The sequence below is a fragment of the Cryptomeria japonica genome, chromosome 3 (genome assembly GCF_030272615.1).
Source record: "Cryptomeria japonica chromosome 3, Sugi_1.0, whole genome shotgun sequence".
Taxonomy (NCBI): Eukaryota; Viridiplantae; Streptophyta; class Pinopsida; order Cupressales; family Cupressaceae; genus Cryptomeria; species Cryptomeria japonica.
Genome location: NC_081407.1, coordinates 387,931,491 through 387,955,281, shown reverse-complemented (window position 1 = coordinate 387,955,281; position 23,791 = coordinate 387,931,491). Strand labels below are relative to the sequence as shown.

Below are 23,791 nucleotides of genomic sequence, written 5' to 3'. Positions count from 1 at the left end.
TTGCTTAAAATTAAGCATAAAACAAGTGCAAGATCTAGTTTCATGGTGCAATCTAATTCTTCATGTCTTACTTGATCACTAGAATAATATAATAACACTGAATCAACTTATTGTGCATCCAAAGCTCGGAACTTCCAAAAGAATGACCAAGAAACAAAGTAGGCGCTTTTGAGATCTCAAAGTGTAAGATTAACATACTTGCAAACTCACCAAAGTCCTAGTTGTGGTTGGCTCCCATGTTGCATTTAGTGTTGACAATTTTGCTGAAGGGTTTACAAAGTTTCGTGACCTCCTCCTCTAAGCATTCCCATGGTTGATTTTTGACATGCAAACCCTTCTATGAAGCCTATGTATAACAAAGCTAGTGTTGACCCATTGAAGAAGCCATTCAATTTATTCTAGAGAAATACATCCCTCTCTCACAAAATTTCTCAATCCTTTCTGCTTCAAAGGGCATCCATACCCTTTGACAAGGCACCCATATTCATGCCATTTTCTTATGCTCTGATGGGCAGCCACAGCCTATTCAAAAGCTCTAATTGTGGTACTGTTGTGACGTATTCACACATCGCCCCATTGCAAATGGAGACCCCTACTTTGTTGATTTCTAGGGTTTGTTTTCTAGGTCTTTTAGGGTTTTGTCTGTTAGCCTTTGCATGATGAGTGCTGTCAGGGGGATCATTGGATAGCAGGCTTTGCTTAAGTCAGGGTGAGTCCACGATGCTCCAGAATTAGGGTTTCTTTGAAAGTCTCCCTTAAGCTTAAGTTTCTGCTCTTGTTGCTTATGGTGTCAGGAGGTCATTGAATCTTGATTGGGGAATTTTGTCTTTTGAGGGTCTGAGTTGGGCAAATTTGGCTAGGAAATGGAAGGAAATGGATCAAGGATCTAGCCTAGGGCAAAGTCAGGTGGAAAAGGAGGTGAATTAGGCCTAAAAGAGAAATTTCGCTCCTGACCCTTCCAAAGGGTCCAGAGCGAATTTCTCCACAAGACACTCCACCTTAACCCAGGCTCTAAGCTAACCTTTTCCTAGGTTTGAATGAAGGTAAAAACACTTGTGTAAATGAAGAAAGGTGAAAATGAAGCCAGGACTCGAGCTCAAAGAGGAATTTCACTCTTGACCCTTCCAAAGGGTCCAGAGCGAAATCCATGTAAAATCTTACTTTCTGCAAAAACTGGAGCTATATGTCAACCTAAAGGATATATTTGCATGATCATGATGGAAGAAAGCCTAACAAAGTGTGTCCAAGGCATGAAAAGGAGGAAGCAAGTGGAAGATTAAGCTAAAATTAGAATTTCACTCTTGACCCTTCCAAAGGGTCTAGAGCGAAATTCTTGAAGGACACCTATTTTCCCTTGGAGATGGTCAAATCCTTGGTTTTTTTGGCATAGATAGGTATGGGGTGACGTATCCTTGCCTTTTGAGGTGGAATGGAATTGAAAGACTGGAGAAATGTGCTCAAAATTAGAATTTCACTCCTGACCCTTCCAAAGGGTCTAGAGCAAAATTCATATTTCCTCTATTTTGCTCCTTAGCTTGACCAAGTTTGGAACTTCTAAGGCATGGTTTGGTACGTTTTGATGCAACTTTGCCTTTAAGAGGAGATTTTAGACCTTGTGTGATGTCCCCTTCTAGTTGACATCTGTCAGCTGAGTAGATTAGCCTATCACTGACCCTCGTAGGCTGATGAGGTTGGGTAGAGGGTCCTCTAGAGTGTGATTCACCATCTTCAGAGCGAGCACTCCAGGTCTGGGTTTCGTTTGAGGTCTCCAGGACTCCGTTTGAGATACTTTCTATTTTTAGCAGTCCTTCTATTTATAGCCAGTAGGTTGGGCAAGGACAGATTATGGTTTGGCAGTCTCCAGTTTAGACGGCAAGCATTTCTGATGAATACTTAGAGAGATATTAATATTTAATTATTTTAATTAAATATTAAATGGCGAACTTTAATGTTTTAATGTTTTAAAAGTCACTTTAAGTTATAACTTAAGTGAGGGTCTATTTCCCATCAGATGGGGCCAGTTTTATATTAAAGGGAAAATGATTTATTTTTTTGACACTTCAATAGTCAAACTTAAATAATAAAAGTTAAAACATTATTAAAGGCCAAATCGCACCTTTCTTGGGAATCACACCAACCCTAAATGGAGATGATTAAAGAAGATTTTAGGTCTTCTTTCATTTATGCTGAGTTTGGATAATTTGATTTGGAGCTCTGAGAGGAGTTTTGGCCAAGGTTTTCAGCAGAAGATTCTTCTGCAGTGATCAGGGGTATCGGTGCAGGAAAATGTGGGATTTTTGTGCAACAACATCAGAGGTTGTGAAATATCAGCTGATTTTGCTTTCAGTTGGTTTTATCCAGAAACCAAGATTGGGCAGATTGGAAAAGGGTTTATTAATTTTTATGCAAAAGATTGATTGCAGCCGCAGAGTCAGAACAGAGGTAGGAATAAGTGTGTGACAGATGAGGGTTTTGTGCATGTACAGCTTGCTGATCTGCCGTACCTTTCTTCCTTGAAAGGGTACGATTTTGTTGAAGTGGAGTCCAAAAATTCTAAAACAAATGCCAGAAGGGACGCCTTGCCAATGCCTTTCCATCGGGCTAACATGCGAGTATTTCGGGTCAGTTTAAAATAAATTGCAGCTTGCTGTCATAAAATCTGTGTATGACCAGCAATAGGAAAATAAGGGTTTTTACAGAATATACTGGTATTTATCAGTTCTTCTCTAGCTTCTTGTTATTTTCTATTTGAGTATTAACAAATGATGAACGGGTGTAATGAGGGTTTGATCAGTGTTGTTGAATATAAATTGATTTCCAGCAAATACCATTAGTTGCTTTTTTGTGCTTAAGATTGTCAAAATTCTATTTGCTGTCATTATTTGCAAAGAACACACTTGAAACACAATAGGTTCACCAAAACGATAGTTGTCTCAGTTGAGGGCCTTTTGAGGTTCTTACACCTTGGGATGATGAAAGCTAGCGTGGGAGGAGAATTTTGCTCCTGACCCTTTGGGTCCAGAGCGAAATCCTCCATTTTGCCTTCCTTTGGCCTTAAAAACCTAGTTTGACCTTGCCTAAACCCAGTTGGATGATGTATTGTTTGGATTGCGATGGAAGGAAGTTGAATTGATCAAGTTTGGAGGAGAATGAAGTGAACCTAGGTGAGAAACTAGCCAAGGATAGGAATTTCGCTCTTGACCCTTCCAAAGGGTCCAGAGCGAAAATCCCCTTAAACCTCAATTTCTCACTTATCAAGGCAAAGTTCATATTTCCTAAGGCATGTATGGAAGCGTTTTGACATGTTCTAGTCTTAGGGAGTAACTTGAGGTGGAGGATATGAAGGATTTGGCTTGAAAATTGAATTTCGCTCTTGACCCTTCCAAAGGGTCCAGAGCGAAATTCTTGAAAATGCTCCTTTTCCCCTTTGCCAAACTCAGGACCAAGATGGAGATGCAAGAAAAATAGTCTATGTTTGCCTCCAAAGAAGATTGAAGTTGGAAAAATTAGCAATCAAAGCCTAAATCATGATTTTCGCTCCTGACCCTTCCAAAGGGTCCAGAGCGAAAATCTACCTAGGACACATTTCCTTCCTTGTTTGACCAAATTTTGATGTCCAAGGCATGTTGAAAGGGAGAATGGACATGTTGTTGCCTTTGGGAATGTTTGGAAGCGTTGAAGAGTGAGTGTTTTATCCAAGAAAGGAAATTTCACTCCTGACCCTTCCAAAGGGTCCAGAGCGAAATTCCTTGCAAACCTATTTTTTTAACCTTGCTTGGGCTTAAAACCTTGTTCCTTGGGTGAAGAGGGATGAAATTTTACCTTGCAATGAAGATTGGGATTGAAAGGATGAAGAATCAAGTCTAGAAATGGAAATTCGTTCCTGATCCTTCCAAAGGGTCCAGGGCGAAATTTTCACTAAACCACCTTTTTTCCCAATTTTATGCCAAGGCAATTGCAGACTAAAGTGAATTGAGATGGGAGAGGTCCTTAGGAGTGACTTCAAGTTGTTAGAAATCATTTAAATTGAAGGAATTGAGCCAAATCAAGAATTTCGCTCCTGACCCTTCCAGAGGGTCCAGAGCGAAATTCCTAAAATCACTTATTTTCCTTGCGAAGTCAAGTCAAACTTGGGTTTTTATAGCTTGGATGAGTGTCAGGATTGGTGTTCTTGCCCTTTTGAAGTTGGTTAAGGTTCAAAGATGGAGGAATAAGCATAAAACAAGATTTTCGCTCCTAACCCTTCCAAAGGGTCTAGAGCGAAAATCCTAAAACCCATCTTATCCTCCAAAAACATTGTGCCAAGCCAGGCCTAGACCAAGTTGGGGATGCCCCTAGGATTGCCCTTGAATGGTTTGTTGCCTTCAAAAATGATGATTTTTGGCTAGAGGAAGAAATTCGCTCCTGACCCTTCCAAAGGGTCCAGGGCGAAATTTATTATAGGTCCTGTCCCTGGCCATGATTTCTAGCGAAATTCTCTTTTCTAGTCATTTTGAGGTCAAACAAAATGTTGCAAGCATGGGAGAGGGATCCAAGGATGAAATTCCAAGTATAGAAAGTGAAAAAGATGGACCTTGGTGAAGGAAAACAAGCAAAGAGAGAAATTCGCTCCTGACCCTTCCAAAGGGTCCAGGGCGAAATTGTGCAAAACCTATCTTTTCCTTCAATTTTATGCCAAGTCTAGCGTGGATCAAGATTAAAGGTGTCCTTAGGCATGTTCTTGAATTGCCAAGAATCATCAAATATGAAGAGATGAGCTCAAAACAAGATTTTCGCTCCTGACCCTTCCAAAGGGTCCAGAGCGAAAAAAACTAAAACCATCCTTTTCTCCAAATTTTGAGTAAAGTCAGGCCTAGACTAGGGTGAGAGAAGTTATTTGGAATGCCTTGGAAAGATTTTTGACCATTAAAAATGCAAATTTTGAGCTAAAAAGAGAATTTCGCTCCTAACCCTTCCAAAGGGTCCAGAGCGAAATTCTTCAATCTACCTATTTCCTCCTTGTGTCAAGTCAAGACTTTGAGTCCTAAGGCGTGGTTGAGGTTGAAATGATATTACTTTGCCCTGCAAGATGAATTGAAGTGAAGGAGAAGAGGAATTGAGACCTAAAACTTGAATTTCGCTCCTGACCCTTCCAAAGGGTCCAGAGCGAAATTCCCAATTTCACCTAAATTGCTCATAATGAAGATCAAGAGATGGATTCCCAGACCTTGGTGGAGAGAAGACTAGTGTATGCTTGCCTTGGAAGGCATTTTGGAGTAGAGGCATGATAGCTTTTGTCCTAAAATGTAAATTTCGCTCCTGACCCTTCCAAAGGGTCCAGAGCGAAATTCTTAAAACCTCTCTTTTGCCCCAAATTTACATCAAGCTTGGTGTTGGTTGAGAATAAGGGCATCCTTGGGCATGCATCTAAGCAAGTACGGTCACAAAGTGAAAAGAATTTGAACCAAGAATGCAAAATTCGCTCCTGACCCTTCCAAAGGGTCCAAGGCGAAATTCTTATAGGGCCTGTCCCTGGGGAGAATCTTGAGCAAGCTTCATTTTTATATCTTCTTCTTGATGATTTAAGGTGGAAAATGCTATGTTGAAATGAATTTGTTATATGACCTTAATCATCTTTTGGTTTGTTTTGCAGATGAAAGAAGACCAGGCCAGGGCAAGGACGACCTCCTCCAGTCCAGCATCATCAAGGATGACCTCCTCCAGCCCAACATCATTAGGGACGACCTCTTCCAGTCCAGCATCATCAAGGACGACCAATTCGCCAGCTACCTCCAGAACCTTCACTTTGCCACACTAAGGAACCACAAGATGACAATAAAGGGTGTTGCCGGTATTTCAAGGAAAGGTACACCACCCATCCAGCACATCGAAGACAAAGGAGGTCAAAGCAAGGGTCCATAGAAGAAGCAGAGAGTTTCAGAAGAGTTAATTAAAGTTAGCTTCTCAGCATCATCAAATTGAACATCTACCAAGTTACAAGTGTCAGACAAGGTGGCATCCCAGTCATCACTCCTCCAGTCGGATTGGTCCACCACAGCGTGTCCAGATTCAATGTACCTGACTCATCAAAGATGACACTAACTTCGATGTACCTACCCCGGTTATCCATTGGTCGAATATTCCAGAGAAGACATGTGTCCAAATAATGAAATTATTTCATTGGCCAGAACTGAGTTTGTTGTAACAAACCCTAATTAGGGTTTTCATTGTAAAATCTCAGCCATTGATCTCAAATTGATCTGAGCCATTGAATTGTATTGAGAGCATTATAAAAGGCTCAAGCTCTTCATTTTGTGAAGGTTAAGAGTTAGTTCATAGAGGTTAGAGTAGCTAATGACCGATAGTGAATAGAATAGAAATTAAAGTAAAGTAGGAAGAGGAGGCAAGAAATTGTTAACTTGATTGTAAATGAACCCTTTTTTCATTGAAGATATGGTGAAATGTGTCGTTTCTTTACAATACGCATGGTTTCTTGTTGAACCTTCATTGTAGATGGTAAATGATTAGATTGAATGAAGAAAATTGTTGAATGCACCCATGTGGAATCCGTCTAGTCCATACCACTAGCCTCTTACTGATTGTAAGTGCGCCCTGCGTGGTCAACTGGCATAAAATGAGCTTAATCTTAAGTCGTTACACGTCTATTGTTCATGCATTATCTTGAATGGTGATCAGTGTCTGATGGTGTACGATTTGAACGTATTGGAAGCATCCCGTAGAAGATCGCACTGAGTTGGTGTCAGATTGTTCAAGCCTGATGGTGAGACCCAACCCAGTAGGACTCCACCTAGTCGTTCATCCATCTTCTCGCATTCTAGGTAGTAGAGTAGACTTCTTGAACCCTACATCTTTTACCATTTGTTTGTCCTCCAGTTAGTAAATAGGACTTGTGATTCCAGCAAATCAAACATTCAGGTCATCGAGTGTAAGTCCCCTTGTGATTCCAGCAAATCACATCATACCACGAAAAGCTTATCCACGAGTAGAGATCCTACATAACAGAACCTTGAAGCTTCTCCGATTGATCCTTCTGCGATATCTTCAGCATTCGGGAGCTTTATTCAAGAGAGGATAAGGTACCTTTAGGTATTTTATTTTGTGTTTGGTCGTGTACAAAAGACACATCAACAGGTACCAGCAAAGAGGATGCTGACAAAGGTTGAGGAGTCTAGGTTTACACTTGCCAATGTTTTTTGCCTACAAGTTTTTAAGTCTTTTCAACAAATCAGTTTTGTGGATATAATGTAACCATTGCAGTATTTTCAAAATCCTGAAAGCTTCTTCCAAAAACCACCATACTGTACATGTCCTGCAATCATTGCATTCCATGAGACCATGTTTCTTGGAAGGACTTCGTGCCCCCCACAATTCTAATGCCTCCACAATGCTTTCACACGAAATTTTGGTCTTATCCACTCTTTCTATTCTCCTCTTTGTGTGTCATCTGTAAACTTCCCAATCTGCCCTCTCCTTTCTAGAAACATTTAATTCATTTTAATATTTTATTTGTCCTTCCCATGAAATTGTCCACCATGGAAATGACTGACATGGAGGATGTGACAAGATTTTCACTATATAGTGATAATGGCCTTTTTATAAGCAGCCCTATAATATATACTCTAACGATTCTATACTGAACAAATTGCCTACAATTTTATACAACAAAAAGTTATACACAATACAATCAATAAGAGAGGCAATAATGGAAATGAATAGTTCCGAACTAAGTCACCGCATTCGAAATCGAATTCGGCAACCATAAGATTCCTATGAAATTCGGCAAGGCCAAAAAAATCGGAAAAAAAATTGGCACTAAATTCACCTTATATAACTTTTTTTTAAATATAAGTAACAAATTAAAAATGAGTAATAAAATAATATTCGTATACTAATATATTTATATATACTAATAAAGTTAAACATAAAAGAAAATAAATAATACATAATGTTTAAAAATTTAATTTAAAATATTATTAATATATAAAAATATATTAAATAATAAATATACTATAATAATAAGTTTAATTTAAATATTTTAAAATATTGAGTTTTAACCTATTGAATAATAAACAAAATTATATAACAAATGGATGTGATGTAAAACAAAAAGCAAAAAATTAAAATAAGAACAAAACTTAATAAATTGAAAGCCTCCTCTTCGTGAAAAGCCCTAACTAAGCCGACCCGATTGTAAAATAAAAAATGGGATGCACAGCTAACTAGTGAAGCTTCTTTTCCATGACAGAGCTTTCATCCGCCCTGTGGGCACTGCTAAACTTTCGGCAACTAGCGGAGTTCTTAACCTTGACAGAGCTTTCTTCCGCTACAACTGGCGGAGCCTTCTCCTTCGACAAAGCTTTCTTCCGCCATCGTACTCAAGAGTTTTTTTAGAATATATTTTATTAGAACAAATTTTGCCCTTTACCCTACCGAATATATTGGCGAATTTCAACGAATTTTTATTAATGTTTTGAAATCCGTCAAATTTCGAACTTCATGGCTGAAATTCGCCGAATGCGGTGACTAAGGTTCCGAACATAGCATTTCACTCCAAAAACTCCCAGCTAACCCCAAGTAATCACCACCAACTTCATTTGTCATGTTGTTTCGCAAGTCTTTTCAAGAAATGGTCATGAAATTCATTTTTCACTTAGGAGGAGAGTTGCATGGATACAACTGCGGATATGGTATCAAATACGGATACAAACATTGTTTAAGACCCCTAATATGGATGTGGCTGGATATGACATTCATAAAAAACACATACACATGTTTAACACATTTTTCCAAGTTATTAGAGAAGATTTTCATTACTTCAAAAGCAATCGAGACACATAATTGCCACATAAATAATTGTAACTTGATTTAACAATATACAATATACAAATGAGAACCTATAATAAATTAACAATAATGTCATTTAAATATAAATTAAAATTAAACAAAGTAGACTTTAAATATAAAAAATGTATCTAAATATATTTAAATTTTAAAATTTTAAAATTTTAATATAAAGAACTAAATAAACAATAAAAATCTTAACTTCAAAATAAAAAATTCACTTTCACATTTAATTTTTTAAATCTTAATTAAAAATCTAAAATCATAATAAAATAAATAAATATAAATTAAATAATATTAAAATTAAAATATTAATAATTTAGTAAAAAATAAACAATTAAATATATATTAATAAATCTTATTTAAATTTAAAGAATAAATTTAGATTTTTTTTTAACTTCTAATGTTTAAACAACATAATATAAATATAAAATTCTAAACAATTTTTTTTTTTAATTAGTAAAAATTATAACACCAAAAAAATAGTACAATTGCACTAGACGAATACCAAAAAAATGGGTCACTGAAATAGAAAGTTCATGTTAGACTTTTTAAAAATCAAATAACACAATATCTAATGTGGCTCGAAAACTAGTGCTTTTTGGGCACATGTTGCTGGGGAGGTGCATGGCTGTGTCCAACTACTCTACATAGAAGTAAAAAAAAAAACATGAAGTTTGGAAATTTTTAGTTTGGAGATAAGATTAGGTCATTCTAAGTTTTCAAGTTTAACTTTTAATAGATTAATTTTTGCATTAATAAACAATTATTTTTTTTAATTATATTCTAATGAGGGTTCATTCTAAATAATAAAACATTCAGTTGCCCCTAGAATAATATGTTATGTTCAATAACAGTAACACTTGCCTACTAGTTTAGGACTAACTGCAAACTGTTTATATAAACCCTTTTAGGTAAGAGTAGAATAATTGTTTTTAAAGCTCATATTTGTTTTTTCTCATAATATGATTTTTTGTGATGTTAATTTGAAATGATTAAAATAATGTAATGTTCTATAATGGTCATCTTGTTTAGATTAGTTAGTTTCTATTTTTCACATTCAGTTAACGTTTGTTTCGTTTATAAACATCGTCTTGTACTTTTCTATTTAAGGAGACTTCGTCCTTCTTTCTATGAGAACCCCCGAGCAACTAACCGAGCCTTGTACTTATCAAGGTTCTATCAGCCTTATACTTCACTTTATACACCCATTTGCAGCCAATGGGCTTCTTCCCAGGTGGAAGATCAAAAAGGACCCAAGTGTTGTTCTTTAGAAGACTATGGTGTTTAGCTTCCATAGCTTGTTCCCACTCAGGTATACCTTTAGCTTCTGCATATGTTTGAGGCTCATAAACACTGTGAATGTTGGCCATGAGAGCAAAATTAACCGTATGTTGTCATTTGCTCTTGTTTCTAGACAATCTACCCTCAATGAGCTCATCATCATGAAGATCACCAATAGTCTCGGCCCACCACTTAGGCTAGAGAGTAGAAGTACCAACATCTAAAACAGGTCGATCAACATCACCAAGAATGTCAATAACAAAGTCATCAGGATGCTGCTCAAGATTCTCCTGAGGAAAGTTGGGTGGTGTAACAACATGTCGAGGAGACTCCACAACTTCAGAGTCAGAGTTTGTTGAATCCCTCCCATTAGATGGACTTAAAGGAAGACAAACACCCAAATCCTTAGCCTTGGCCTCAAAAACAAGAGAAGAGAGCTAAAAAGGCCCTCGTTCTTCATCAAAAATAACATCCTGACTGAATATGAGACGATCAATGTCTATATAAATCAGCCAGTAAGCTTTGTGATTATCATTGTACCCGATGAACATGAGTTTCTGACTCTTAGAATCCAGCTTTATGCGCTTAGCATCTAGAACCCAAACAGAAGTTGTAGAGCCAAAAACTTTCAGGTGCTTGATTTTGGGCTTCCTGCCAAACCAGGCGTCCTTCACAGTCTTCTTCTTCACAGTCTGTGTGGGAGACTGGTTCAAAAGATAGCAGTGTAGACTGTTTTTGCCCAGAATTTCTTTGGAACACTTATATGTTCCAACATAGAACGAGCCATCTAAGTTATTATGCAGTTTCTCCACTCAACAACATCGTTCTGCTGAGTAAGGTGTGGTAAGCTGACGCTTGATGCCATGATGTGAATAGAAGTTGGAGAAATCAAAAGAACAAAATTCCCCCCCATTGTCTAACCTAAGAGTTATAATTTGTTGACCAGACTCTTTTTCTACTAAGGCCTTAAACTTCTGAAACATAACAAGCGCCTTTGATTTTTGTTTCTGAAAATACACCCACATTTTGTGATTAAAATCATCAACAAATAACAAGAAATACCTAGACCCAGTAACTGAAGGAGTGTTCATCATACCACAAATGTCAACATGAACCAATTGCAATACCTTAGAAGCTCGCCAAGAATCACCATTCGTAAATGGAGTCCGATGCTACTTTCCAACCTAACAAGCTCCACAAACTCCATGAATCTGAATCTAAATCTCAGGTAGACCAACAACCAGATCCTCCCAAACTAGTTGAGAGAGATAGTGAATGTTGAGATGGCCATACCGCTGATGCCAGAGATTGTTGATGGAAGAGCTTTTGGCTGCCATGGCATGCTCCTGAGAATCACCAGTGTCAACAAGTCTATAAAGACCATGATCTTCAATGCCCACAAGAATTGTAGCGTGAGTCTCCCAATCAACAATACTGCACTTGTACGAACTGAACACCACATCCAACCAAGAGTGTCTCATAATCTGACTGACAGAGAGAAGGTTGAGTTCCATGCCGAGAACATAGTATACATTGAGGAAAATTAAATTACTCCCACCAGACCGAATCTACACGTTGCCCTTGTGGACAACAGTATACTCTTCCCCTCCAAAAATCATTGAATCGGTGAAAAGCATGTATTCTGTGAACCAATTCCTTCGATGAGTGAAGTGTCAAGAAGCACCTGAATCAATGTACCAAGCAGAGGATTTAACATGATCTGCAGATCTTTTAGCCATAAAGGCGTAAAAGGCAAGTTCCTTTTGCTCAATGTGCTCTGCAACATTAACTTTCGACTAAGACCCTCCATCCTTCTTTTGTTTAGAAGCCAAGCGTTGCTAACAGTCTTTCTTCATGTGACCATACTTGTGGCAATAATTACACTAAATGTTCTTTTTCTTGGAGTTGTCCTGGGATTGACCTGAGCCATTCTACTGAAAGAATTGACTTTTCCCTTTGTCCTTAGCAAATGATTTAGCTGAGTAGGCATGCTTTGTGGAGGACGAACTAGCACCGCTTCCAAACTATTGTTTCCAATGATCATACTACAGAAGTTTGTTGCACAGCTCTGGAAACTTCAAGTCAACATTAGTCGAGATAATGTTGAGGGTCTCAATAAAGTACTCATATGACTTTGGTAGACTTTTCAGAGTGAGGAATACCATGTCTTCTTCCTCCATTTTCCGACCAATCGCCTCCAACTGATCATGGATGTCCTTGATGTTTGTGAGATGCTCCTATAGAAACATCTTTTCAGACATCATTATGGAGAACAACCGGTTCTTCAGAAAGAACACACGACTCTTGTCTAATGTTTCATGGAAATCCTTCAGATGAGTCCAGATCTCTATAGTTGTCTTGTTGGACGGCACTTGAAGCAATTGATCATCAGTAATTGAAAGTTTGATAAGCATCATGGCTTCCCGCTTGCACTCATCAAATTTGTCCAAGTCGTGTCCAACTATTGTAAAACGAATTTCCTTACCCAGAACGAGTGCATCAAGGCAACGATATTCAAATATGATCATCCTTCACTACTTCCAGGCGTTGTAGTTTCGACCATTGAACCTCACTGCCTTCCAACACAATGTTGATAAAAAATGCCATCTTTCATGCTTATTGAGGCACAAAAACTGAGGTAAACAAAAGAGGCGAATATTTGACTACATGAAACCTGAGGCACAAATCCCAATGCATAGAAAACAGAGGCAAATTTGGAAGCACGAAGTCCAAGACAAAATGCTAACACGGATTTTGAGGCACTACAAAATATGCTGGCACAAATTTCGAGACAACCCTAGGCAGCAGAGAAGAGTGTAGAACCTAGAAAATTTCTACAGCGCCCAGAAAAAATGCAAACCCTTGGTCACAGGGATTTAAACCACAATTTTGTAGAAACCCGTCAGAAAACCCTAGGTCGAAATTCTGTAGTCACGGGCACAGTTTGTAGAAAAACCTTGATGCAAAACCAGGTCGCGAAAAAAAAAATATCCCAACTAACAACGTCACAACGCAGGATTTGCAGAGGAGGAACGCGTGGGCAGATTTTCCAAAAACTTGCGATAACTAGGGACCCGTCGTAGGCCAACAAAAATACGACGTCAAATGGCGTCCATAGAACGTGAACACACAGAGACACGCGTCGTCACAATGGATACAAGCATCGCGCGATTTGCTAAAAAAATCCGCTGTCGAATTTATGCAAATCGCCTAGAAAATACCAACTTTGGGTTGGACGGAGAAGAAAAAACACAGGTTTGAAGAGTTGCGAGGTCAAAAAAACGTCGTGAATTTTGCAGAAAGAAACTGTCGCACGAGCAAGAACAAAGAGCCGTCGCGATTTTGCACAAATCATGTCGCATTCACAGGAGTGCACAAAACTTTCTCAAAGGTCACACGCGAATCTTCACGAAATTACAGACTTGAGCCCACGAACTCTCCGAAAATGAGCAAAGAAAACTTGACAGAACACTACGATTTTTCCAAGCACGGGATCTTTCAAAAACTTTTTTAAAAATTTGACTAATAAAATCGCTGAGGAAACTTTTATTATTATAAAAAAAATTCAAAAAAATGTTTATTCCCACTCTGATACCATGAAATGATGGTAATTGCATGATTTTATTAAATGAATGAAATGTACATATAGGCAATTATACTAAGGATGTTTCCTAAAGAAACATTCGATAACTGGAAACAAAATTAGAAAGAATCTAATCTACCTATAATACGTTATTGACTATTAAATAATAAGATATGCTAATATTATTCTAATATATTTCTAATCTCTATGCACTATATTTGACATGAAATAACAAAATCATAATTTTCTCCCTTTTCACAAAACTAATATTTATTTTTTAGTTACCCAAGATTTTGCCATGTTTCCCCATTTTAAACCCAGGTAATTGAATTTCAGTTACACTTTCTTTTGTCATGCCATGCCAATGCCCTGTAAATGAAATGCTGCTATGGCTTCAATTACAATGATAAAACTAGTCTCCTCATACAGCAAACATTAACATAGACAGTGAGAATACCTCGAGAGCCATCAGCTTCCTAACATTGTTAGCATACAGCTTTGGATCAGCCTTCTCCTTCTCTGATGGACAGTAGACTGGCAATCGAGTTACCTCTAAGTAATTCACAAACTGGCACAGCAGCAGAAGCACATGTCGTACCTACAACACATCCACAAAGGCTGTTTAAGTGCTGTTTACAAATTGGAGCAAGGTAATAACAAAACTAGCAGCCACAACAAACAAAAGATGCTTCAAATGTGTATTATTGATTAACCTTTCTAGAAGATTGAATATTCAAATATATACTCAAATGATAAGAAATCCTTTTATCACAATTCCACATCACAACACATCCCTAAATTAATGCCAAGTTCAAACCAAGCATCATTTTCCATATCACCCACCTCTCCTACAAAAGAACTATGACTGTGTACATAAAGCTGGTGCATGTCAAAACACTACTATGGTATAAGCTCTCTCTAAAATCACAAATTTGCCTACAGAATTTTCACTTTACTTGGTGAGATTTATGAACTGAAATTGTATTTAAACAGAATTTTCTCCCTGCCCACCAGAATGTCTTCACAATCTTTGTTTCGTAAGCCTAGGTTCTAGATTCAGAAGCTTATATCATGAAATGCCAGAACTAGCTCTTGTAGAGCCCCTGTGATATTTTTTGCCCAAATCAAACAACAAATAATAAAGCCTGAGAATCAAGTTCAATCAAAGAGTAGGAGAGAACGGGAGAGAGAGAAAGAGAGACACTTTAAATAATATTTTCAACTGCATCCCTTCATATATATTTTAGTGAAAAGCAACTCTCTTTCAATTTGATGGTTGAAAAAAAAATGCTATAGCAGACTTAACCTAGATATTCAATGTAATAATCTGAAAAAGAAAAGTTAGCATAGTTCTTACTCCAGATATAGTATCCCATGCTGGGCTGAATCGTTGGTATCGATATCTTAAGATCACAGGCAGCACGGGAGTCTTGGCTAAAAAAGCACCTGTCTTGAAGGGAAGAAGGAAGTCTCCATTTGTAGTTGTTCCTTCTGCCAATTACACCAGATGAACACAAATCAATTAATAGATCAACCCAAATTTGCAGATATGCACCCAAAACATTCTTTCTGTTTAAATTTACAGAATGTTATTTTGATGTCATTTCAGCCTATGTCAATTGCTCCTGGAACAAGCAATAGTAAATTTCGAACATATAAATATAAATCAATAATTTAAGAAAATCATCAAACAACAAAGAAAAGTAACAATAGTTGCATGTGAGGACACAAGTTTAGGACATCCAAAAACAGTCTATCAAAACATGCTGACATGATGGATGTGTATTGCAAGGAGGAATGTAATTTAGCAAACATGAACACTGTCACCTACCTGAGCAAACTACAAATTAAAAATAAACACCGTTCACCGATAGAAAGCCAAGTGGAGGTTTGCATTGGATGACAAATTACATGTAAATGGCATGCATAAGGTGGCCATATAGGTAAGGTTCAAAATAAAGTTTACATATTCTAATTGAAATAAAATTATGTTATACATGATTTAAGAAGGATGGGCAGGAGGGGAGGCCCACTCTCAGTGGAACAACAATATCATAGAGATGGATAGGTGTAATGAAACTGCTACACATTTATAAAATATAGCGTACCCATGTTATTGGTAGAATGGAGTGACAATTTGAAGTGGGGGTAACTCACTTATTCCATCATTTTAACTTTATAAATACCAACAAACATGTTATCTTTTGATTCTAACATCATATATTTTAATATGAGGAATTCATTCAATCCATCTCATTTACACTTGACCCCAGTTGATTTGGTTCTTTTGTTCACTGGCACACAACTTGAACTCAATACTGTTTGTTTTATTGGTATCTAATAGGCTTGGCTTTAATCTCAGTATCCTAATAAACTCAGCTTAGTGTTTGAAACCTGAACCTCACCAGCACAAAACATAACATAGAAAACACAAAAGAAGAATATCAAAGGGAAAAGAACTTCAAAGAGTCCATTAAACTGAACAACACGATACAGAGGTGAATACAAAAAAGCAGGGAAAAGCTGAACCAATTCATATGCTAAATATGAAAAATGAGCCATCTATCATAAATCCAGGCACAAGACAGCAACTTCTAGCAAAAAAATTGGCATGGTGCCAAGATCTTGTCTCATTGTACAGGGAATATGAACGCATGCCAATTGAAGATACTTTGGTGTACTAAAAATCATATATTTTTTCTACAAAATGAAACAATATAGCAACTGAATAATATTTCTGACATGAAAACTCTTCTGGACTGAAAATTTTGCGCTTGAAAACCCACTGAAAAAAAGCATATTGACCAATTAAATCATTATAACATATATTTTATTTAAGCAACACTTATTTACCACTAAGTGAAAACAATATTAGCCAAATACATTGAAATATTTCAGGAAGAAGCATTACAATAAGTAAAACATGAGTTTTATAAGCCCTTCATTTTAACTCATGAGAATCAAAAGAATTCATTTGATTTCATTCAGTGTTACTGGCTCCGCCCAGTAGAACTGCAGGTTCAGATGCGATCCATGTTTAGTTTAGCAAGAGTTCCATCAACAGCACTTCTAAACTACTGCAGGTTCACCCAAGATGAACCAGAGTGAACCAGCCCCAAATTTTGACACCATTAACTCTTGCTGCAATGAACTTTTTTGGTTTTTTGGTTTTTTTATTATTTTTTGGTAATTGACTTTGACTCATGTGCCTAAAAACGCCCCTAACCCTAAAACATGGATTCCAAAGAATTTTAGAGAAAAAACAAAGTAATATCCCTCATAGCGAATGCAAAACAAAAATATCATTAGTCCTTGCTAAACTTTCATTTTTGCTTGCCATTGCATGAATAGAATTAAAGACTGATCAATGAAGGCTCCAAAGTAGTTGGTCTGCTATTCGTATGCATGTGCAAGAGCCCACTTGTAGCCAAGGAGATCATAGAGGGGGATTTTTCCAAAAGCCATATATTTTTTTCAAGTTCAAAAAAAAATCTGCATTTTTTTAACAAATGAATTCTCTTGTTTTGTTTTCATTCATCTATAAATCTACTATCTTGTTTTGTTTTCATTAATCTATAAATTTATGGCATATGCTTAACTCCTTTTTAATGACTTAAGTTCTATATATTATTTTTTGTTTTCATTTGTTTTGAATATGTTGTTTATTGAACTTGTTGCAATTACAATGGTAGCCAATTTTAGTTCCATGGGCCAACCCCAATTCAAACAGATCCAAATTCTCCCCCTTTGGAAATAGTAAAGTGATGAGGCTCATATTTTCATTAGCGATGGTTGTGGTATAAGATATTCAACCTCATATAGTCGAGTGAATGCCCATTTGTTCCACATCCCTAGAGTAAGCATTAAAACCTGCCCAGGAAAAAATAATGCACCCATTCCATGAGCAAGTCATGGCATATATTAATGAACAAAGAAAAAGCAAATCAACCAATAAGCTATAAATTAAAGCATCTTTGTTAAAAAAACATGCTCAAAGAATGAAGCCCCATCCACTTATAGAAAGCCACCCATTTTTGGGAAACCCGTGCTGACGAGCAACCCCCGGCCTTGACATATTAAAGATCAAAAGGACCATTGGAAACGGCACTTCACAATCAGTCTCACAAAACTGTCAATTAACACTTTGCGAGTTGTGTCTATGCAAATGGATTGTGTCTATGCAAAAGAAGAATATGCCAATGGCATCATCTGCCTCATTCTTATCTTGCTCACTCTCCTTATATAAGGACGTTGTGGCGAAGATAATATGAGTAAGACAGTCATATGTGCCACTGGGGGACACAAAATTGAGGAAAACAATCTTGAATATGAACTATTCTGAGATTAATTTTCTAATGGATAAAATGAAGGCTACCTAAGTCACTAGTGGATGTAGTATTGTCATGGATGGGTGGACGAACATCAAACATTATCTACCCACCAACATCATGGTCAAATGTACAAAGATCCCTTATTTCCTTAGGACTATCACTACTTGCACCACATCTTAGGCACAACCTTAATGATGTAGGGCACTCCCCTATCTCACAACAACATTCAAATGCAACTTAGAAATGCTATGAAATCTGCAAGAAATGACTAGTTTCTTATTCAAACTCTCCTGAAATAATGCAACAACAAAGGAAGTCTGAAATTAGATTGATTTGCAGCCTTATGGGCTGATGAAAACAATTACAAATCTGATATAAAACTGATCTAAAATAAAAAATATAAACAAGCAAGAGCTATCAGAAATTATCTCCTTGAAATAGGTCTTCTTCTTTGCAAACGTGCTCCTCAATCTGGATTTCTTCAAGAGACCATTGTTGTCTACAACAGTGGGGTGTATGAATCCATTTGCGGCTGCATTTAACCTCTGTGATCAGCAAAACCATGGGTTTGAACCTCACCCAAATCCTTGCAAGAAAAAAGCATCTGGGAATAGTAAAAGCATAATTTTTAACTTATTACCATTTAGTAACTCCCATTCCTAAGCCCAAGATAGAATATTCTAGGTTTTGTGTTTGAAAATGCCAATTTCAAATTTGAAACTACTTTTGAAACTTGCGTATAAAGCTATGGACACAAATATTTATTAAATATTGGCCTTTATTAAAAATTTATACCTCCTACAACATTAAACATCAAACTAGGCAAAATTAAAGAAAAAATAATAATTTGTTTGATGTTGGATAGCTTGTCCACCATGGATGCTCTTCCATCCCTTATTGCATCTCAAAAGATTTGAAACTCGAAATCAACATCCTTGTAGTGATAGACGTAGCATGTGTGTACAAAGCTGCAAGGAAATTGATTCAGGCAATCCACAAGCATATTTGGTGGACTCATTCTATACATGCCATTAATAATGCACTCAAGGGGATGGGCAAAATCGGTTGGCTCAAAGAGGTAGTTAATGATGCTAGAGATGTGCAAATGTTTATCTGCAACCACCACACTTGGATATGAAGTATTCCAAAATTAATATTCTAATGGAGAAAATGAAGGCTGCCTACATCACTAATGGATACAGCATAGTCATGGATGGGTCGACAAACATCAAACATCGTCCACCCATCAACATCATGGTCAACTGTACAAATTGTTGAATTGGTTGAATGGACCATAATACTGATAGGGGGGTGAATCAGTATTCCTACAGTTTCTAAGAACTTTTACTAATATATCAATTTCATCAATTAAGCTCATCAACATGAAGTAGCAAATGCATAACAGAGAAATAACACAACCACAAATTGAACACCGGATTTTATACATTGAAAACCCAAATGGGAAAAACCACCGAGAGTGTTAGCTCTCAATATATTATTATAACTAGTTATATGGTGTTTACAAAATGGGGTGGCTCACTGCCAAATTACAAAAGTGGCTCACTGCAATAGAAAATAGTTGAACTGAGGAAAATTGCATCTCCTAATGCATGGGGTCAGTTCCAGATTAAGCTCGGATGACAATTCACTAAAATTCAGCGGATCCGGTAATGAATTACTATACCACTACCCGCAATCACCTACAACAATTTCGGTAAGAGATTATTGCACTATTTTGCCGAACCAATCACTTGCAGCAAATCCAGTAAAGGATTATTGCAACACTATCTCCACTCTAACTCTGCTATATACTCCTTCGCTCATATATTGTTCCTCTTACTACAACTGCTCTGTTGTTCGCATACCTCTTACTCTGCTATTTCGCACACTCTGCTTTCTTCTATCTCATGCTTTCCACACGCATACACTCACACACACTTTCTTTTTCCTTGATTTCACACATTTTCTATATATATATATATATATATATATATATGTCAGTAAGCTCATACACCGAGATAATATGTTGGCCAAGCCCAAAATGATTTTCACAATAATATGCTTGCTCGGATCAACACATTATCCAAGATATGCCTCGACCAAAAATACGATAAACAAGTCAGCCTATACCAACCACTTACACAATTCCTACACAGACTTCATTTACTGAAACAAACACCTTGATAACCGAGACAAAACAAGGGTCTACCGGACCCATAAGCACAGTAACTCCCAACTCCAAGATAAAGCATAATCATTCAAATAGCAATACAAACTGATGCATGATACAACTGATACAATTGATATAACTCCTATGACTGATATATCACTGATACCAGAGCTGAATACAAACCAAGATAAGCACAACACAGGATTCTGGAGATGAGGATCTTCGGAAAATGACTCTAGTAGATCATCTATGCCTTATTGCTTCATATCACATTCATACCTATCTTCCATTTATGCTCGACCAGCAATACCAAACTACTTCCAATAACTTGACACATCCGGTCCTAACGGATTACCAAGTTTGACATCAATGACAACATTCACACAGATCCAACACAAATAACCCTTACTTCCTTAGGACAAAAAACTTGGATATGAACTATTCCAAGATTAATATTCTAATGGAGAAAATGAAGGCTACCTAGGTCACTAGTTGATGAAGCATAGTCATGAATGGGTGCATGAAGATCAAACATCGCCCACCCATCATGTAATGTCCCCGATTTTTTGAGAAGTCGGCTACCATTTTTTTTAAATAAATAATAAATAAAATTAATATTAAATGAAATTATTAAACGATTTATTTAAGGGGCCAATATTAGCGAACATTATTAAATAATGTTTTAACAGTTTAAGCCGACCTGATTTGGAATTTGCTATTGGGTCGGTTTTCTAATCTTGGTTGATATATATATGGGGCGAATGTGAAGAGATCACTGAAGTTTTTATTCCAGCCTGCATTTAACGAATGCGTCTGCTCTTGGATGAAAATCTGAGAGCACTGATCACGTGGGACAGAAAACCCTACTTGATTAATATCTGTAATTTTATCTGTGCACTAGCAGTCACCATTGCAGTTGCAGATTGTGGCAGCACCAGTGGAAGGGCCAGATAGGTCTATAATTGCTGAGTCTATAAAGATAACAGTCACACCCAGGTGTATGTGTAGTTCCTAACAGTGTGCCCTGGGCTACGTTAGGGTGGCAGTTATTGCTCGAGTGAAAAATTGCAAGGAAGAAACAATGAAGACTGAAGTGTGGAGATAACTCGTGTTGCTCTTGCCAGGGCTTCAGAATCGTAGTATATCACAACTCATAGGCCTGTTAGTGCTTGCGCCTTACAACGCAAGCCTGTAATCAACAATTATTCCAGGATATGACCCAGGTTGAATTACAGTTGAATCTTTGTCGTTTTTCTCACATATGCATTTTCTGAGTTTGGTATTGAATGTAATACAATCAGTCGTCTTCACTTGCAAAGCTATAATAAACAAGATTTCATGAATAAAGGAATCTGATTGGTTTAATGTGGATATATATTTTCTGCATTCTCTAGTTTATCTGAGTTGCTATTTTAATCTAAAAGTTAAACTAGAAATTGCAATTATGCTGTTGTGAGATTCTGTATATTTCTGACACGGATATATTTCGATGGTATTAGAGCAAGAAATCTTGCCAGCGTATGGATCAATCTGGATATGCAGATATTGATTTATGCAGAAGAGTGACAAAGGAATCATTGGTAACCAAGGTAAACAGGCAATTTGTCTAAATGTCATTAACAGAGAAAACAGAGAGTTAGAGAGTTTCAATCCTCAATGCAGAAATCCTCAATGCAGAAATAGTTCAGATCATAGATGGAATACTCAGTGAGTTTTGAAAAACTCCTGCGAGTATTTATGACTTTAACTTGCACAAAAACTCGTGGAAAAACTCGGCTGCACAAAAAAAAGACCCAAACATGTCAAAAAATTGTCTAGTTTTTCTTTTCAAGTCACTCTCATTCTCTTCATTAGAATATGTACATGAAATATAACATTTAAGTATAAGTGTTTATACTTTAAGTTATATTTCATGTATATATTGGCAGGATGTTTGAGAGTGGTTTCAAATCTGTTGGGAGTTATAATGCAAATTCTAGGTTTTAGAAGATCTTTTAAATTTTCAGACAATCAAATTTCAATAACCAGTAGGCTCCTTTCAGCATAAGTCACATATTTCTTTTTCCTTTCTTATACTTTAAGTTATATTTCATGTATATATTGGCAAGATGTTTGAGAGTGGTTTAAGATCTGTAGGAGTTATAATGCAAATTCTAGGTTTTAGAAGATCTTTTAAATTTTCAGACTTTGTCAAATTTCAGTAACCAGTAGGCTCCTATCAGCACAAGTCACATTTCAATATGTCTTTTTCCTTTCTTATACTTTAAATTATATTTCATGTATATATTGGTAGGATGTTTGAGAGTGGTTTCGGATTTGTAGGAGTTATAATGTAAATTCTAGGTTTTAGAAGATCTTTTAATTGTCAGACAATCAAATTTCAGTAATCAGTAGGCTCCTATCAGCATTCTCTTGCTCTCTCTACCTCACTCACTTTATCTGCCCCAAATTCTAAACCTATCTATCTTCCTATTACTCTTCCTCCATCCCCTCTCTACCAATCTCTATCTCACTCTCTCTTCTCTCCCCCAAGATCTAGACCTATCTCTCTACCTCTCTCACCCTCAGACCCCTGCAAGGGGTGCTACACTCAACCTCATTTTGGCGAGGTGGAGGAGGCACATCGGACTCCTAGGACTAGACCCTCTAGTTCTATCTCTCCCCTATTTTTCACTAGAGCTAAGAAGAGGAAGATGTAAAATGTTTTGATGTAGTATTTACTTTTAGTTTTAGAAAAACAATTTGCTATTTCATTTTGTTTCTGTCTATCAGACTCCAGCATTCCATAAGAGGATGCCATTTTGTACCCAATTTGTGTTTAAATCAATCAAATATATCTAGACTCGGCTTGTTTCTTTTGTGTTCTCATTTATTGACTCATTGGATGCATCTCCTCACTAAATTTTGCCAAAAAATGCATTTCAAATTAAATTTAAGCAATTTTTTAAGTTGCCGAGTACTACCGAGTTTCTCCCAAGTTTTTTTTTCAGGCCTTAGCCAATTTTTGCTTTTGGCGAGTAGTTCAACTATGGTTCAGATCTTGAGGGAAATGAATCATATATTGACTGCATCTAGACCAAGTTGGAAGAGGGCTGAGGGAAGCAATTCAAGCAATAAGAGTCTCAATCAGTCCTGCTATGAAGACAGTCAAAGCCAATTTTTGCAAAAGGAAGAAGGTTGAGTTGAGGAGGAGCCACAATTACCACTTGGCTCAAAGGATGAAATGCTAGGGAACCATTCAAAATATAATGCTTTAAGTCAAGAAATTTGCAACGATTTATCCTTTGATGAGTTCTACAAATTAAATGCAAGGAGGAGCTCAAGAACAGGAGGAAAAAGGGAAGTTGCTAATGAGCATGAGTCCAAGAATGAGGAAGAACAGTCAAAACACAAACCAAACCGTGATGAAGTCTTGGTTGGGCAAACCTTGCTTAATGAATACGAAGAGGCCAAGATGGGAATAAATGTCTCAAATCATGAAGCATCCACTGATCTGTCAAAAGGTATGTTGTTGCAGCAGGAAATCAATTTGCAGGGTTACTATGTGAAGGATTAGTGGATTCTAATACTGAGATTACCAAC

General features: G+C 37.0%; 1 protein-coding gene across 3 annotated transcripts in view; it reads right to left on the bottom strand.

Annotated features, from left to right (window-relative positions):
• Nucleotides 1-23,791, bottom strand: part of LOC131052980 (lysophospholipid acyltransferase LPEAT1) — a 74,913-nt gene that overhangs the window by 34,825 nt on the left and 16,297 nt on the right. For 2 of the 3 annotated variants that reach the window (XM_057987586.2, XM_057987587.2), the window contains exons 6-7: nt 15,066-15,199; nt 14,166-14,306 (exon numbers count right to left, since the gene is read on the bottom strand). In XM_057987586.2, coding sequence (XP_057843569.1) covers nt 14,166-14,306; nt 15,066-15,199 — 275 coding nt within the window. Of the gene's footprint in view, nt 1-14,165; nt 14,307-15,065; nt 15,200-15,223; nt 18,585-23,791 lie in introns of those variants that run through there. The other variant, XM_057987588.2, reaches the window with a different exon arrangement.